The sequence below is a fragment of the Ranitomeya imitator genome, chromosome 7 (assembly GCF_032444005.1).
Source record: "Ranitomeya imitator isolate aRanImi1 chromosome 7, aRanImi1.pri, whole genome shotgun sequence".
Classification (NCBI taxonomy): Eukaryota; Metazoa; Chordata; class Amphibia; order Anura; family Dendrobatidae; genus Ranitomeya; species Ranitomeya imitator.
In genome coordinates, this window is record NC_091288.1 from 40,693,107 (window position 1) to 40,712,983 (window position 19,877).

Below are 19,877 nucleotides of genomic sequence, written 5' to 3' on the forward strand. Positions count from 1 at the left end.
ACCGCTTGAATGCATATCGCATATTTGCAGTCACGCACCTGCCGCAAACAAACAAAAAATTTAAATATGACCCAAAGTGGAAAAAAGGTTTGGGAACACCCCTTTAATGATGCGATTTTATAACTTTACCAATGATTCTATCTGTAGGGAGACCCAGGATTCAGAGGTCCTATTGGTCTACCCGGTCCTCCTGGTGAAGGATTGCAAGGACCTAAGGTAAGAAAATTGACTGTATTTAAGAGGCATTGCTTTTACGTTACATTCTGATGATCAGCATTTTAGAGAAGTATTATATTAGTAAGGGTTCATCCACTGTAAAAATTATTTTGACGTTTCGGCCGATCGTATGGCCTTCATCAGAACGGTGGGACCGTTTAAGAAGAATTGTCGCACAGCGCTGTTGAAATGCGCAAGATGTGTAAAGTGGATGAACCTTTACTAATAAAATACTGCTTTATTCCTTGCATCTACTTTGGAGTGCCGAATTTATTTTTTACGTAATTTCGGAGTGGAATCCTATTCGTGCACCCATCTCAGAGGAGTGGGTCATTTACTTATTTTAGCGCGTTCTCTGGGCAGTACAGTATGTGGCAGAGAGACACAGGATATTGAGTGCCTAGATTCTCGAATTTTCTCCTTTGTCTTGAATTGGGAAAATTGTGTAAAATGCAAGAGCAAAACCCCAGACAGTTATACAGTTAAAGGGTGTAGGGAGTGCTTGATCGCTGATACAATACGGTGAAATACTTTAATATTGAAGTCTATTGTAAAATTGAGAGTCCCTATGAAGCCCTGCCACAAGCTTAGTCAATTTAGTCAACAAGGCACATAATCCGAGACATATCAGAACTAGCTCCAATTTGGTGACCGGCTGTGTAACACAGGCGGCATCTGCTGGGTAGGGAGGAGGTTCAGCTCCTGAGCCCGCTCCAAGTAGCTAGAGCACACATCCACCTCATAGCGGGGGTCCTGTAGTCACACTCCCAGTAATCACACATATATCACTTATTTTGTGGTTAGGAAATAAATCTATTTAGTGGGTAAACTCCTTCAAGGAAGGACACAACTGCAAATTTTAAAGATAATGTCAGAACAAAAAATCAGAAAATTACTGTTTTTTTTAATTTGTTTTATGGTATTCTTGATAATTCATTAATACCGATTTTATTTAGGGAAATGTGGGGAAATCAGGAATACCAGGTGCCCAAGGTCCTCCAGGAGAAGGGATACAAGGTCCAAAGGTAAGGAACACATTTGATCCATTGTTTTCTTTTTGTCTTTTACTTTGAAAGCACAAACCAATGAACCAAAAATATTTTATATTTTGCTTCATAACTCTAAACACATTCTACCCTTTTTTTCCCCAAGTAAATGTATACAAGCATTATCATTATTCTGTCCTATTTTTTTAGGGAGAACAAGGAGTTCAAGGTTTGCCTGGGTCACGTGGTCTTCCAGGAGAGGGACTTCTAGGGCCAAAGGTGAGGACAAATTTTATTTACATGTAAAATGGAATATTTCCAAAAATCTCAGTAATAAATTGTGGCTATCAAAGTTGGGAATTGGGGTCCTCGAAGTAATGGCAGAATTAAATAAGCAACTTCTGAAATAACAGGGTTTTATACTTAAAGATTACGTACCTCATAATTCATACCATCGCACAGAAAGTGACAAAAGATCTAATTCTAAGACATTTTTCAAATATACAGTGTGTCATTAGTAAATCTGGTAAGATTGTCTGGCCTGGGAGAGAACAGCTATGAGGGGGATGAATATGATGTGATAAACTCATAAATTTGACTTTCATGGTTTTGTCACTAGTCCAAATAATCTAATATGATAAAAACCTATTTGTGTATTTTGCTCAATAATTCACCAAAGATAATTGAAAAACACAATGAACTCTTCATTGCATTCCAAAGAATGAATCTACTAGACACAAATCAGACACATATTTTCCTCAACACTTGCTAGGAGTTTGAACTTTTCTAAATATAGAATACCACTATTTATGGGCCATGTAAAAAGATGTCATTGTAAATTGTACTGCCCAGAAAACAGAGGAAAATTAAACTGCTTCTAAATGGTTAATCTACTAGAGAAGAACATAGGTGCTTCTAAAAGTGTAATCTACTAGAGGAGACCATAGCTGCTTCTAAAGAGTTAATCTAGAAGGCAACATATTTTCTTCTAAAGGGTTAATCTACTAGAGAAGGACATCGCTGTTTCTAAATGACTATTTTTTCAATATATACTCAGTAGCTGCAATACTTAAAAGCTTACAGTACTTACTTTTATGGCTGCTTGTAGCCTCCTCCTGCCACTCAATAATACACAGGTATCCATTTTACGATAGCACATATATAACTACACCCAGTATGAAGACAGCAACACATTTCTCCAGTGTTTTCATACTGCACTTTCAGCTCACATCAATGGTATCTCAAGGTTGGAAGCAGGAAGGCTCACTCAGCTGTGCAAATAGTGAGGCAGAGGAGATCCCACCTTCAGCTGACTTGAGCCTGTATTTCTTAAAACTTTAAATGCCATATTAGAGAAGACTTTTTTGTTTACTTTTTCTACTTATATATAAATATGTATATATAGGTTTTATAGTTTTATCTCCTTTTACTTCATGATTCAGCTTTCCCAGAGGTGATTGGTCCACTTAAATTTGTGATCAGCTGAGGTTCAGCTAATGAAACACATAAAGATCGTAATAATTAATGGGCCACATCATATGATCCAGCAGACCTTTAGCTATTACACACTGATAGCTTATTATATGGTTACGACATCAATCAGAAAAGTACAACTTGAAAGTAAGCACTAGAAAATCCCATATGGATTCAAATAATTTCAAGGTCACAAATTCTCAATATTCAACATTACCGCATAAGAAAAAGCCCAAAATGCCAGGAGTATATTAAATCAAAATGAATCTTTATTAGTTAGAGAACATTAAACAGAGGAATAATAAATCCAAGTAGAATCATAGAATGTTAGAGTTGGAAGGGACCTCCAGGGTCATTGTGTCAAACAGACAGATGTCTGTCCAGCTTCTGAAGACTTCCATTGAAGGAGAACTGACCACCTCTCGTGGCAGCCTGTTCCATTCATTGATCACCGTCAAGGTCAAAAAGTTTTTTCTAACATCTAATCTGTATCTTCTCCCTTTCAGTTTCATTCCATTGCTGTTATTTAAATGTGAGGATACATAGTATACCTTTACATCAGCTGGATACACAAGGCATAGTGGTATCCTTAATGACTAGTACAAATATAATTGTAAAGTAATCACCTGTAATTCAGTTTACGTAAACAATACATCTATATAGACCAGGTCAACATAAGATAAATCAATGAAACTGGTGACTAGGATAAAACATGCAAGCAATTGTGCAAGTATGGTCTACCTATAAGGGTAATATTGTGATAAATGAAGCACTTACGTGTAATACGGCTGGTTAACTTATTTCCCTGCCACCCCAACTCGCGTTTTGTCTTTTCTTCATCAGGAAGTGTTAAACTGAAATCAAGGAATACAAATTTCATCCTCAAACAAAAGTTTTTGTATTGCCATTTGTTGGCCAAAAAAGTAAACTTTACATAGAAAATATGGAAAAAAAACTCCAGCTGAAAGCCTTTTCTAATGTCAATTTCATATTTTAGGGTGACCGTGGATCTGTTGGTGAAAGAGGAAGAAAGGGAGATAAAGGTGACAGTGGAGAACCTGGAAACCCTGGTGATACGGTAAGGCATCCGCTTGTACTGTAGACAATCCTACTGAATACATGAGAATACTTCACCCCCAGGGATAAACTGTTGCCAGATATCTCTGGCTCATTCATCTCTCTGAGAGACCAAGGGATCAGGCTTTTTGAAATGTAACATCAGAGGGATACACAGGACGATGGCCCGGACACTGGTGAGAAATGTGCCATGCGTGCCAAAAGTTATCAAGCCTGATGAAGAGACCTGAGTAGTCCCGAAAGCTTGCTGCTTGTTACCATATTTTCTGTTAGCCATTAAAAGGCATCAACCACTGAGGACTCTCAAATTTTAATATTCTTCTATCTACTGGCTAATACAGTATAAAGTTATATTTTTCCTGTAGCAAGCTATTGACATTTTTATAAAATAAACTAATCAGTAGACACCGACTCAATGTGCAAACTGCATTATTTCCAACATTAAATGCTATAGTTTCCCCTTTCCACTTACAATAGTCCTAAAAGTTCTCCACCTTCTTAAATCCCTACATGTTATCTCTGCCCATTAAGTTTTTTTTCCCTTTAAACCTATGTATATGTGCGTGTAGTGTGAGATCCAGCGCCGTTCTTCTCCTCTTCTCAGTGACGTCACCGCTCTTCCGACTCTCCTGTGACGCTGCGCTCTGCATGACCCAGAATTGTTTTTTACAATGTAAGGCTATGGAGCATCAGAAAGGGATTTCATAGGATTTCAATGTAAAAGAGTCTGACATGTGGTGACGGCACTGAGCAGAGGAGAAGAACAGAGCTGGATCCTTGAGAAAACAGAGATAAATGAGTATAATAATACACTCACTCTACACTACATGAACATATACACAAAAAAAAACATAATGGCAGTACTTCTTTACGTTCAACTTTCTCGCTCCCCAAAAAAGTAAATTTTGCACACTAAGCAGTAGCAGTCAACTTCATTTCATATACAAATCTCCCCCAGAAGCTCGAACTACAGACTCCACGCGTGACTTATATAATAAGTGTCGAGGTTGGTATCTTAACCAAGAAATATGAGTGAATGAAAGTGGAATTGTGAACCAAGAATAACTATTTTTCATGTTACACAGGGAAGAACTGGAACTAAAGGAGACCCTGGATTAACAGTAAGTTAACTGTATTTATTTTTTTATTGTAACTGAGTAGATAGTAAAATGGATATGCAAACAAATCCAGCTTTCACATCAATAAATATATATTTTTTATCTCACAGAGAGAAGATATCATTAAGATGATTAAAGAAATTTGTGGTAAGTTATAAGACAACTTAGGGATATGTGCACATTTAATTTTTTTGAGACAATCAATAGGAAATAGGAATAGGTTTTCAATAGGAAACCATTTCAGGAAAGTGTTTGGCTCTTCTTTCCCTTTTTGTCCTGAAGCAAATTTTGTGAGCATTTTTTTTACATTTCTTGAAATATTTTGTTAACACTTTTCACCATTTCTGCAAACATTTTGTAAACTTGAGGGGTTTCTTTGTTTTGCAGGTTTTGTGGGCAACTAGCTAATATTTATTAAATTTATTAAACAATTATGAAAACTCCAAAGCTGTACAAGTCACAAATGCAGCAAAAACGCTTTTAAAACACTCAAAAAGACACCCAGAGTCCCCTCCTATTGACATCTCTTCTAATGTATGAAATAGCTTCATAGCGGAAAACGCCTGAAGAATTTACAGGTCATTTCATTTAAATGCTTGGCATTTTTGAAAAGCTGAAGTGAAATAAAAATTATCGAAAGACTGAATGTATGAACGGCAAGTCATTTTACACTAGAAACGTATAGGAAGAGATTTTCAAGAATTTTGGGGGTTATTTTTTAAAGCGTTTTTTTCTCAAAATGCTCCTCAAAAAAACTAAGTGTGCATAAACCCTAACTGTTTTGCTTTCTATTCCTTCAAATTTAAAAGTTGACTCAACCTTAGCAATCAAGATTCAGCACATCTGCAATATGTCTTAATGCAAAGTTTGGTAATTTGATAATTAACAGAAGTTGGTGCACCATGTAAAAGGCTGAAATGTAGTTAGGAGACTTCTGCTAAACTTTTAATATTTGTGCCCTGTAGGTTGCGGTGTTAAATGTAAGGAGATACCTATGGAACTTGTCTTCGTTATCGACAGCTCTGAAAGTGTTGGACCAGAAAACTTTGAAATTATTAAAGACTTTGTGACGGCCCTTGTTGACCGTGTGACAGTAGGACGGAATGCCACTCGAATAGGACTTGTTCTCTATAGCTTAGAAGTACGGCTAGAATTTGGCCTGAACAGGTTCACTACTCAGCAAGATGTAAAGCAAGCCATTAGAAAGATGATGTACATGGGAGAGGGTACCTACACCGGAACTGCCATACGAAAAGCTACTCAAGAAGGTTTTTATGGAGCAAGGAATGGGGTCAGAAAAGTAGCTATTGTCCTCACCGATGGTCAGACAGACAAGCGAGAAGCTGTGAAACTAGATATTGCTGTTCGTGAGGCTCAAGCAACCAACATACAAATGTACGCCATTGGAATTGTGAATTCTTCAGACCCAACTCAACAAGAATTCATAAGGGAATTAAATCTCATAGCTTCTGAGCCTGATACCGAGCACATGTACTTAATTGATGATTTCAACACTTTACCAGGTAAGAGGTAAAAGAAAAATCAGGTAACTTTGTAAAAAAAAATTGCACTGCTCGTGTTTTTTAGTGTCACTAACATTATTAGCAGTATTAATAACATCTTACATAATATTTTTCAGCTTTGGAATCAAAATTGGTTAATCAGTTCTGTGAAGATGAAAATGGTGCTCTTATCTACAATCGAGTTGGAAACAAAATCAGCACGATGTATGCACAGAAAGGGTCTTCCAGTTCTACCTTTACTACATTTCAAGGCAACAATGACAAAGTCAGCACAGAAGAAAGTCTTAGGTTGGAAGAGAAACGTAGATTAGAAGAAAGAATTAGGTTAGAAGAAGGAAGGATTCGAGAAGAACGAGTCCTACAACAAGAAAGAACTCGGCAAGAGGAAGAAAGACTTAGACAAGAAAGAATTCGTCAAGAAGAAGAAAGACTTAGACAAGAAAGAATTCGTCAAGAAGAAGAAAGACTTAGACAAGAAAGAATTCGTCAAGAAGAAGAAAGACGAAGAAATGAGGAGACTTTTGTTGTTTCTCGAGAGCCACAAATTCCGGTATAAAAATTGTCAAATCATGATGTATAAATGTTATGCACTCACAAAGAACTGATTAGAAGTATTATGCCTGGGGGAGGGGTTGTACGTACACTCTCACTGATGGGATATTAGAAATAGTGAGGTCAAAATGTGCACAAAACCTGTTAAAACCATTGGGATTAAAAGAAACAATCTGACAAATAGTGTCTTCTTCGGAGGGAGTTAAAGGGGTTGTCCGGTCAAAACCGATAAGTCCGCAGTCACTCTGTGTGACTGCGGACTGTGCACTGGGTCTTCTCCTCCCTGTCTGTTTAGCCCCGGCCCCTCCGTCTGCCTCCGGTCTGCGAATGCCCTGCGTCCTATGTTTGAAATCTCAGCAGTGACCTGTCATTCAAAGGCCGGAAGCAGGAAAAAGGGGCTGGGAAATCAGAGACAGGGAGGAGAAGACCAAGTGCACCGTCCGGTCCCTGTGCACTAAAATCTAATTAGCAGAAAACTTCTAATGCTGATTGCAGAAGAACCACAAAGCAGATTTCTACTCCAAAAGGATCAATTTAATAAGTATTGCAGCCCCGTTACAGCCTTGTCTTTACTTTACATTATAAAATAGTGCTGACAAAATCTATTAAAGCAGCTATTGCTTTTCAGAAGCAAAAAACACCAAAAATGACAATTAAAGTCGGGCACGACTTTTTATCACTGACATAGGTAACTTAATTCCATTTACTGTACATATTCTCATTGTATCTTGGTATATTAACTTAAAGACCTCTCTTTCTTTAACCTTTTCCTTTCACCCTGTATTAAAAAATCATAACACTAATAGTTTCCAATCAAATGGATCTATAACTTATAGTGAAACCTTGCTGAAGGCTTTAAAAACAAGTATATGATTATGATAAAAAGTGGTGACAAATATAAAACACAACTGTAGTTCTTAACAGAGTCATCCAAAAATGACCTTTTTTATCCTTCAATTTTTTTTATTTTGTAGCAAAAAGAAATTATCTCAATTCCAAACGTAGATGAAGAAGAAGAGGAAGATTATGATGACGAGGAGGAAGAAATAGAACAACCTTCCTCGTCTAATAGAGGTAGTTAATGCTTTGATTTTCCTTTTCAATTCTATTACAGGTAATTTAATTTCTTATAAGTTTTCACAATTGACTTTACCTTTAGGCTAAGTGCACACGTTCAGGAATTCATGCAGAAAATTCCTGTGAAAAACCGGACATTTTCTGCATGAAATCCGGAAGAAATCCGCATGCGTTTTTTGCCGCGGTTTTGCCGCGTTTTTGACGCGTTTTTTTCCGCGGTTTTTTCCGGACACTTCCCAATGCATTTTGTAGTGGGAAATCCGCATAAAAACTGCAAAAAGAATGAGCATGTCCGGATTTTGTGCCTGATGCGTTTTTTATGCGGAAAAAAACGCATCATGTGCACAAAACATGCGGAATTCATTCTATATGATGGGATGCTTCTTGTATGCGTTTTTTTTGCGGTTTTATAGCGTTTTTATAGGGAAAAACTGCGAAAAAAACGCGAAAAAACCGGAACGTGTGAACACAGCCTTAAAGTAAGTGAAGGATAACAACTAGTGATGAGCGAGTGTATTCGTTGCTCAGGTTTTCCCGAGCACGCTCGGGTGGTCTCCGAGTATTTGTTAGTGTTCGGAGATTTAGTTTTCCTTGCCGCAGCTGAATGATTTACAGCTGATAGACAGCTTGAATACATGTGGGGATTCCCTAGCAACCAGGCAACCCCCACATGTACTCAGCCTGGCTAGTAGCTGTAAATCATTCAGCTGTGTCAACAAAAACTAAATCACTGAGCAGTCATAAATACTCAGAGACCACCCGAGCATGCTCAGGAAAACCCGAGCAATGAGTACACTCACTCATCACTAATAATAACTTTATATATTCTGTTGATAATTTAAATGACATGAAAAATGGAAAAAAAAAAATAAAACAACACTGGTAGGTAGAAAAAGGTTACTAAGATATTAATTTCTGTTTTCTATATTCATCTTCCCAAGTAATAATTTCATCATCAGCTGAGAACGGTGGTGCTTCGACTTCAATATCATCGTCATCATCTAGGACTGTCATATTATCTCCAGGTTCATCAGAGAAAATTGAACCAATAATACCAAAAATAGGTGAGCTTTATTTATCATATACCCACCGTGGCACCAGTATTCAGTGGCACCTGCCACATGGAGGGACCTAGACCCTTGCTCCAATAAAATCAATGGCAATAATTGGGGTAATAATAGTCAAGCAGTAAACATTTATATTCTTTAATGACTTGTATTGCTTTCTAGACTACATCCAGGATGCACGTTGCAAGCTGCCATTAGATCAGGGTCCATGTCGGACTTATATCATAAAATGGTATTACGATAAACAAGCCAATTCTTGTGCCCAGTTCTGGTACGGTGGCTGCAGTGGAAATGGCAATCGTTTCGATGCCGAAGATGAATGTAAGAAATTCTGTGTCTACACCTTTGAGGGAGGTAAGTTTAAAAAAAAAAAATCCAGAAGAATTGTGATAATACCGGTGAAGGTAGTTTGATGATTTAGTAGACAATAAGAAGTTTATCAATAAAAACAAAACAAAGTCGGCACCAACAGCAAATTTTGTAGGGACGAAAAATATGTTGAATTTGCATAATAAACATAATAAATAATAATAATAATTTTTATTATTATTTATATAGCACCATTGATTCCATAATGGGAGTATTCTACTTTCAGGAAAGTGAACCCCAAACGCTCCAAATTACCTCTGAACTCACTCTCCCCTCTGCTGCTCAGGTCTCCTGTTTTGGCTGCAGCGGTGACAACAAATGAACAACACATGACACCATTGAAGCCAAACACTGAGCTCCGCGACTGTGCTGAGATACACGGCATGAGCCGCTGAGCTGCTCAATGATCGCCTGCAGCAGTGATGCACGCTGTTGAAGTGACTTCACCCCTACAGCCAAAACACAGAGATTCAAACAACGGGGGGAAGTAGGCTCTGGTGCCGAGGAGGCTGACTGACTGCTTTCTTTGTTATTTTTGGTACTTTAGAGCATTTTTTGTCAATGAAAACCCCCTTTAACTACATTAAATAAAAAAGCATAATTTAAAAATTCTAGTATCAAGCACAAGGCTGCTCAATGGACTCTCTGGATTCCAAAACAACCTGTAACTGAGGATTAGTACATGAAGTATAAAACCACCTTTGAAACCACTTTTTTTATTGCTTCAAGGAATCTAAATAAAAAAATGCAATGTTCTAAACAAAATAGTTAAAAAACAGTTTCTATAGTTTCTGTTCAGTTCTATGCGTTTTGATGATTAGAGACTGCACACAAACAAAAGGTTGAGGACAGATAGAAAGGAAGTATGGCTACAAGATTTGGATACACAAGGTTTGTGTTGTACAGGGGAGATCTGTCTCTAAAAGCAGCAACCAGAGATAGCTCTGATCGCTGCTGTTTAACCCCATAAATTCTGCTTTGAATCTCTAAAAGTGATATTTAAAGAGCCATCAAACGCAATTGTGGGGTTCCAATGTTTTCCTATGGTAACCAGTGGCCCGCTGAAAGCCTTCATGACACTCATGTGTAGCCCAGCCACAGACTGGGATTCATAGCAGACCATTATTTTCCTATTTACTGCGATACTATGATATTATTAATATAATGTTCACAGGATATTTATATAATAAATCCTCCTGTAAAAAAACTGCATGGTCTCCCAACAACATAATATGTCTAGTAAGGTGAAGTAAACTCCATAAATGGATCCTAGATACTATAATATTGCAATAAATAGAAAAAGCGATCTCAGGTTCAGGTTCCCTAAGGAAACTGAAAAACAAAGTAAAGAAAAAGTTAATATATATATATATATATATATATATATATATATATATATATATATATATATATACTTTTAAATTCAAATCACCCCTTTTTCCCAATTTAAAAATAAAGAAACTAAAAAATAAAATAAAAATTGCTGTGTTTTTATTGGTCCAATCTATCTAAATATCAAATTATTTAAAAGGCATTCGAAACATCCTATGTACCCCAAAGTGGAAACAATAAAAATAACAACTTGGCATATAAAAAAACAAGCCTTCATTAAGTTGTCTTTTTATTTTACAAAGTTCTGAACTTTTGTTAACCACTAAAATAAAAAATAAAAAGCTATACAAATTTAGTATTTTTGTGATGGTGCTGCTCTGGAGAGTCAGGTCATTTTTACAATTAATGGTGTGAAAGCAAAATCCCAAAAACGATGGTGGAATTGTGTTTTTCAACAATCAATGCACTTGGAGTTTTTCTTCGCGTTTTTCAATGCAGTATATGGTAAAATGAATTCAGAACTACAACTCTTCACATAAAAAACAAGCATATCGCTATTTCGAGAAAAAAAATTACAGCCCTTGGAAAACGCAAAGTTACTCAGCGTTGTATATATTTAATCCATATGGAAACTGTACAACAATGTTACAAGATAAACCATATAATGTTCATCCATACAACATCGTTATGGTGTTTTTGTTTTCCTTTCGCAGAAAAATAAGGTGGAAGAAAGCGAGGGATGCTACTCTTGAAACTGAAGGATTCAATAAACCTTTCCTTAAATGTGCCAATTCACCATCAGTGCCATTTATGACGTCATAGATTTCATTTTTTTTTTACCTTCATTTCAATGTTATGACGACTTCCATGTCTCAGGGTTTCTGATCTTAAGGCTGCCATACATATTACATGAATGTCGACGAAACCTGTTTAATCTTGGAAATACACTCCAGCCGTGTATGTATATGGTAGTGGCCCCACTCCTGCTTGACATAAAAAGTCATAAGAAAGAAGTATTGGGCATGTTGAATGTTAGCATGCCCCATCTTTTTTTTTTCTCAAGGAAGATAAGCCAACACAAGACTTTATGTGGATGGTGGGTCATCAGGAATAGTTGGCCGAAAGAATGATCAGCTGAAAGATATCTCAAAGGGATGACCAACGCTATGAAATATTTTATTCACTTGAATTGAAATCACTTAGTAGGAGATTTTTTTTTAATTCTGTGAACAGATGTCCCTTAGGATGTACCATATTTCATTTTAAACCTCCATATTATACCATATTTATAGCTGTTTTCCTTATAGTTATGTCGTCTTTTAGAATGACTACAAATGGTAAATGGGTTTTCCATTTATAGAATATCAAAATGATAAATCATAAATGTATGATAGGTACAGGCTCAACCACTGGGACTTAAAAAGAACCTTTTACTAGTTAAACAGAGAACCTCCTCCCGTTGCCGCTTATCTACTGATTCTGGAACCGTTTTTCTTTCTCTTTTGCACCCCTCCATTCCAAAGTTATACCCCCTGGTAATAATTGTACACATTTTCGCCATTAGCCAAGTGGGCGTGTACCACAGAATGTCTCTGCAGGCATTTGCTTTCTTTCTTCTGATGCCAGCCAATCAAACCACAGAGAAGTAACATGGTATACAGCCCATGGTTGAAAGAAAAATTTGCATCTCAGGGGGGGCATAAGTTTGGAATAGTGGGCTACCGAAGAAACAGAAAAACTGTTCCTGGACCAGTGGAGTAGCACCAGTTGGAGGAGGTACTCAGTTAAAGAGGGTGCCCTGGACTTTAACATTTATGGTCTATTCTTAGGATAGAGATGAAAAAACTTGGCACTCACACCATCCCCAGCGACACGGATCGACGATTCCTTAAGCGCCAGCTGTCCACGGGTTCCTCCTCCCTCCTTGCAAATGGCATCCAGGCAGCCTGAGTCCTTGTTTAAGTACCACGAGACGACAGGACAACTACACTGGAATATATAGACCAGTTCTGATGAAGGTCCAAACCAGGACCGAAAACGTTTGACAACAGTTATTATTTTTTTGGATGCACAATAAATGGAACCTTGTTTATTATTCTTTATTCTCTCGTGAGTGACAAGTTTTTTCAACTTTCTTGACTACGGGCTGAATACCCTATTTGGGCACCACATTCCCTATTTTTAAGAATGCTGAGAATAATACCAATTACTATCCTTAGGATAGGCCATCAATGTCTGATCAGTGGAAGTGTGACGCCTCTCGCCACCTCGCCGATCAGCTGTTCCCAGTGTCAGCCAGAACTGCACAGTACAAATCAATCAATAGCCACTATTCCGTCAGTCCAGTCTCACAACTGAGAAGTTCCAGCCACCACCAACATCAGGAACTGTTGATCAGCGCGGGGTGGCAGGTTTCCCATCTCCCTCAACCAGACATCGATGACCTACTATAAGGATATGCCATCAATGTTAAAGTCTCAAACAATCCCTTTAAATATAAAAATCTATAACTATCTTGCTGCTCTGCCGTCAGAGGAGAGGTGGCCGATCATGCATGACTTTCTTCATTCATTTTTATACGAGAGTTCCAGAAATTGCTGAGAACTTGCTCGGCAACTTTTCGTACCTCTCATAGAGTGCCAAGTTGCCTTCTCCATGTTTGCCAAAGCCAAGGAGACACAGGGGTGAGGCTACGGGCAAACTGAAACTGAAAGTTGTGGAGAGAGGAGGAGGGGTGAAGGATTTTCTGTATACTTGCATGCAAATGGGTGACTGGATAACCTGGCGACTAGTGATGAGCGAATAGCATGGTTGCTCGGGTCTCCCCGAGCACGCTTGGGTGATCTCCGAGTATTTGTTAGTTCTCAGAGATTTAGTGTTCGTTCACCTCAGCTGCATGATTTACGGCTGCTGGACAGCCTGAATACATGTGGGATTTCCCTAACAAACAGGAAATCCCCACATGTACTCAGGCTGGCTAGCAGCTGTAAATCATGCAGCTGCAGTGACGAAAACTACATCTCCGTGCACTAACAAATACTCAGAGATCACCCGAGCGTGCTCGGGAAAGCCCAAGCAACGAGTATACTCGCTCATCACTATTGGCTAAATTTCATTCAAACTTCCAGTCGCCATTTACAGTAGGAAAAACAGCTCTGAAGCACAAACTGCTGCCCTAACAAGTCAAATGCTAATGAATATTCATTAGTACATGTAGGTTTATATGTTTATGTCTACTTTAGAGGGAAACTGTCATGTTGAAAATGTCTGATCTGCAGGAGAAGAGTCCAGTGGGAGGTCCTACTCAGTGATTGACAGTCTTCCCTGTATCTCCATGCATGCAGAGATAGCTGTCAATCACAGAGCAGGACCGCCCACTGGACTCGTATACATACAAACACCAGGGATTTCTATGAATAAAATACAAATTTTATACTGAATCTTTTCCAGCAAGCCTATATATCATTCTGCTCAGCTTCTCCTCTATATCCACAGATCGCACCTCATGCACAATATGACAGGTTCCCTTTAAAGACGTCTTGTGAATTTATGTTTTTTTTGGTGCTGAACTAATTATGTATATTATTCATTAAAAATGAACTGTACACTATTACTGTAGCAATACAATGTAGTCATAAATAGTAGTTTCACTAGGCTGATTGAAATGCACTGAATGTGTTTTATACTTCTAATTATCAAATATAAGTTATTTTTATAATGTCTCTTAGGACAATTTTTACATTAGTACAAAAAAGCCCATATTAAAAGTCCAGATTAACAATGGGCGGAATAACGCAAAATGAAGGCATCATAGACATCAAAGGTGATGCCAGTTGTGTAAAACTGAGCCCTGTCCATATCACATACAGTAGGACTGTCCCACAGGCGTCCACACTGCTGTACACATGAATGTAACCTTCTGATGGTTGTACATATCAATCACGACTTTTTATAGAGTAGAGGTGCTGTTTTTGTTTCGTGACACACTTTAAGTCCATTAAAATGATAAATTAATTAAAAAAATCTATGGTTTTTATGTTGTTGTTTTTTGCATGTTGGACAATATGCAGTAACTTTTTACCCAGTTGATTGTGTAAATATCATCAATGCTCCATTGGTTTCTGAATACGAATTCCGAGAAGCAATATAAATATGGGTTGAGATTTGTGGAGTAAACAAGCCCTCACCAATCTTCTACAAGTCCACACTTTCCATCAGAACCGTATTCCCCTTTCCTCAGATATTACAGCCATCTTTAATTAACATCTGTTGATCAGTGGCGTATAAGCCACGCGACTGTTATGGGTCCGAGAGCCATTGATAGCACGGACACCAGCCCCCCACCCGTCATCTCAAGTTCAATTGTATTGGTATCCTGGATGCCATACAGTTGAAAGCAATGATTAAGGAAAGAGCATCAGCTAACTATGGAGTGCAGTATACTATATGAAGGACTATGGGGGGGTGAATTATATCATGGAGGACTATGGGCGTAGATTATACTATATGGAAAACTATGGGGGTGCATTATACTACAAGAAGGGCTCTGGTGGGTGCATTATATCATATCAAGCACTATGGGGGTGAATTATACCAGATGGAGGACTATGGGGGGTAGATTATACTATATGGAAAACTATGGGGGTGCATTATACTATAAGAAGGACTGTGGTGGGTGTATTATACTATATGGAGGGCTATGGGGGTTTATTATATTATATGAAGAACTATGGGGGATGCATTATACAATATGGAGGAATATGAGGGGTGCATTATACTATATAATGGAATATGGGGGGTGCATTATTGTATATTGAGTACTATGCGGGTGCATTGTACTATATGGAGAGCTATGAGGGGTGCATTATACTATATAGAGGACTATGGTGGGTGCATTATACCTTATGGAGGACAATGGGGGTGCATTATTGTATATTGGGTAATATTAGAAGGACTATGGATGGTGCATTATACTATATGGAGGACTATGAGGGGTGCATTATACTATATAGAGGACTACGGTGGGTGCATTATACCTTATGGAGGACAATGGGGGTGCATTATTGTATATTGGGTAATATTAGAAGGACTATGGATGGTGCATTATACTACATGGAGGACTATGAGGGGTGCATTATACTATATAGAGGACTACGGTGGGTGCATTATACCTTATGGAGGACAATGGGGGTGCATTATTGTATATTGGGTACTATTAGAAGGACTATGGATGGTGCATTATACTATATGGAGGACTATGAGGGGTGCATTATACTATATAGAGGACTATGGTGGGTGCATTATACCTTATGGAGGATAATGGGGGTGCATTATTGTATATTGGGTAATATTAGAAGGACTATGGATGGTGCATTATACTATATGGAGGAGTATGAGGGGTGCATTATACTATGGTGGGTGCATTATACCCTATGGAGGACAATGGGGGTGCATTATAATGTATGGAGGACCATGGGGAGTTCATTATACTGTATTATGCAGGCCACCTTGTTCTCTTAAATCCGTCCACTAGAACCGAATTTTGATCCTATTGTGGACAATGGTATACAGTAACTACACATGTTTTGTCTCATCTTCCATATACTTTTGCCATTTATCTCTAATCCTTCACCGTATCTCGATATAGTAATAAATTAAACTGGTGATAAAACAAGATTGGTCCCATATATTTAAACTAATACCTTCTTTAACTCACTTAGAGAAATTGCACTGTGCCCTTGTGTTAATAGAACAGCAATTTTGGTTTCTTATTATATCCCTCCAGGAATAAAGGGCTAAGCAAGGAACTTGGTCCTCAAAAGGACCTCAGTTGACCTGACAAAACTATAATACATGTGTAAACCTAAATACTTCTATCTCATCTCATTCACTGTCATAAGAATGGTTCCTAATTGTATAAATCTGCCAATAGTATATAATTCACCTTTTTGTGACCCCAATGCAGAATATTTTTTTATTTTATTTTGTGGGGGAGGCCCAATTAGAACTTCTGCTATGGGGCCCCATGATTTCTATGTACGCCCCAGCTATGGAAATATCACTCATGGTCATATGTGACATCATCAAATACAGGAGGCCATTATTACCTCACAGCATGATGTCACAATGACTGTGGGTCTATACAAACAGGTGTTCTGGGGCAAAGGTTCATTTCAGAAGAGGAAGACGAGGAGAGCAGAGGATCCAGGATCGAGGACACAGACTTTCATTTCAGGAGATGAAGACGAGGAGAGCGGAGGATCCTGGATCGAGGACAAAGACTCTCATTTCAGGAGATGAGGACGAGGAGAGCGGAGGATCCAGGATCGAGGACACAGACTCTCATTTCAGGAGATGAAGACGAGGAGAGCGGAGGATCCAGGATCGAGGACACAGACTCTCATTTCAGGAGATGAAGACGAGGAGAGCGGAGGATCCTGGATCGAGGACAAAGACTCTCATTTCAGGAGATGAAGATGAGGAGAGCGGAGGATCCTGGATCGAGGACAAAGACTCCCATTTCAGGAGATGAAGACGAGGAGAGCGGAGGATTCAGGATCGAGGACACAGACTCTCATTTCAGGAGATGAAGACGAGGAGAGCGGAGGATCCTGGATCGAGGACAAAGACTCTCATTTCAGGAGATGAGGACGAGGAGAGCGGAGGATCCAGGATCGAGGACACAGACTCTCATTTCAGGAGATGAGGACGAGGAGAGCGGAGGATCCTGGATCGAGGACAAAGACTCCCATTTCAGGAGATGAAAACGAGGAAAGTGGAGGATCCTGGATCGAGGACAAAGACTCCCATTTCAGGAGATGAAAACGAGGAAAGTGGAGGATCCAGTATTCAGGAAACAGGTAAATTACAAACTACAAGATTTTCTGTTAGTGAACGTTGCACTAACATAGACGTCTATCATCCAAGTCTACAGATTGTGGCTGTAAGGTTGTAGGTTTCTTCAGTCCTTGCTGGTAGAATCTCTAGACTTGGGTGATGAAGGTTCTTTGTGAGGTCACACAGCGGAATGTTGGACACTGAGAGTTCTATCCAGCAAACATGGGGACATCAGAGAGGTCAGAACAAAGATCGCACTTTGGGGGGAGACACCACTGTAGCTACTATGGTCAGTGACACTTCAAGTGGTATCTGTGGCTGGCACTGATGTTGGTTGTGGTCCTGTCACATTAATTTAATTTTTTGGGGGGCAAAAAATGTACCATTATTCCCTCATATGGGAGAGAGGTTGGAGTACATACATTGGGGGAAAATATATTTATTTATAAACTTTCTTTTTATTTATTTTATTATTTTATTTTACTATTTATGTTACTTATATATAACTGCATTTGAAGCAAAATGTTTTCAAATTTCTTACACAATTTTTAAGTGTCTGCTTCAAAACTTAAAAATTAGTAGAAAAAAGGGCATGGATAACTGGCACAATATGCTTTTCTACAGGTTTAATACTGATACTTCGCCTCAAATTATTCTTTTTTTTTTTTACCAGGGAGAGAATCTGGATCCTGGAAGGAAGATTGAAGAATCTAAAGAGAGCCACGCCATTGTTTAGAGTTAATCATTTAATATGTTTGTATGTTATATTTGTTGTCTTATGATGTCATTATATACTGATTATATGGATCTAATCCTGGAATCAGTGCATCATGACATCATATTGTTTAGGTGTCTGCTGTCTTATCCAACGGTATAAGGAGTAGAACATACATGTTTACATGCTTTAGCACTACAGAGTGCAACTTTATTTGTTTGCCAACTGTATAATTGTCCTGATATGACGCAACAATCCTATGTCTGTATATTAAGGGGTAGTGTTTGTAGCGGGGTAGTGTTCTGTGTGGGGGCGTAGTGTTCTGTGTGGGGGGTATTGTTCTGTTTTTTGTTTTTTTCAGGGGAGATGAACATGGCCAAGCTATGAGCTTCAGGGTCTGATCTGATGAGGAAAGGTGAGGCGAGTTACCAGGACAAAGAAGATCTGCTATCCAGAAACGAGTCTCCATATGTAACGTCATTGCTGTATACATGTCAGTTAGTTAGTTGTAGTATGGCCTTGGTCCAGGGTTCTCGAACTGATCGCCTTTTCCCGGGGTCAAGAAGGAATTTTTTCCCTGTAACACACATTGGCTAAACGTGTCCAGGTTTTTTGCCTTCTTCTGGATCATTGGCTTTAGGTACAGGTAAAGATTGTATTTAATAAAATTTGTTTAAAATCAGTGATCGGTCTCATTATGTCTTTATTTTTATACAGCACTCAGGTAGTTGTATATGTTATATCCATGGCTGCCACAATATGAAGGCAAACAGAAATATAAGGGCGGTAATTATGTGTCTGGAATGTATTTGTCCTTCCTAATACCACTACTAATAGCACATCCCTCCTAATAACACTCCTAGTGACACGTCCCCCCCTAATAACACTGCTAGTGACACATCCCCCCTAATAAAACTGCTAGTGACACGTCCCCCCTAATAACAGTTCTAGTGGCATGCACCTATGCCCCTGCTAAATAGGGTATAAATTGCTACAAATCCACAAAATAAGAAAAAAGCAACACATCCGCACTGCTGTAATTCGTAAGACCCTCACAAGACTCCTTCACTGCACTGTGCTGCCGTAGATAGCCTCACATATAGCATCACATGCCGGGGTGCTCCTCTAGTAACAGTCCATATAAAATTCCACAAAAGAGAAAAAGAAGAGAAAAGAGCGTACTCACCGGCAGTGAAACGTCAGGTTTATTCGGACATATACATAGAAAACGCAGGGAGGGAGGGTCTTTTTCTCTTTTGTGGAAGGGTATAAATTGCTGATTGCCGGTGGTCTGACTGCTGAGACCACCAGTGATATCAAGACTGGAGCTTTGGAACCCCCAATATTGGGGCTCTGCAATCCTGTTCTCAATTGAGAGGAGGTTCATTTTCTATGGGACACCAAGTACAGCGCTCGGCTATTTTCAGCAGTCTTATAAACAACTAGATAGTGGCCCGATTCTAACGCTTCGGGTATTCTAGAATATGTATTTATGTATGTATATAGCAGCCACATAGTATATAGCACAGGCCACG

At 38.7% G+C, this 19,877-nt stretch overlaps 1 protein-coding gene across 1 annotated transcript in view; it reads left to right on the forward strand.

Moving 5' to 3' along the window:
* COL28A1 (collagen type XXVIII alpha 1 chain) overlaps positions 1-11,585 on the forward strand; it is a 59,276-nt gene extending 47,691 nt beyond the window's left edge. The window contains exons 26-37 of the mRNA XM_069733091.1: positions 148-216; positions 1,173-1,241; positions 1,413-1,481; positions 3,673-3,753; positions 4,838-4,873; positions 4,981-5,017; positions 5,836-6,393; positions 6,510-6,943; positions 7,920-8,019; positions 8,964-9,086; positions 9,252-9,443; positions 11,504-11,585. Coding sequence (XP_069589192.1) covers positions 148-216; positions 1,173-1,241; positions 1,413-1,481; positions 3,673-3,753; positions 4,838-4,873; positions 4,981-5,017; positions 5,836-6,393; positions 6,510-6,943; positions 7,920-8,019; positions 8,964-9,086; positions 9,252-9,443; positions 11,504-11,511 — 1,776 coding nt within the window. The 3' untranslated portion in view covers positions 11,512-11,585. The remainder of the gene's footprint in view (positions 1-147; positions 217-1,172; positions 1,242-1,412; positions 1,482-3,672; positions 3,754-4,837; positions 4,874-4,980; positions 5,018-5,835; positions 6,394-6,509; positions 6,944-7,919; positions 8,020-8,963; positions 9,087-9,251; positions 9,444-11,503) is intronic.
* The last annotated feature ends 8,292 nt before the right edge of the window (positions 11,586-19,877 follow it).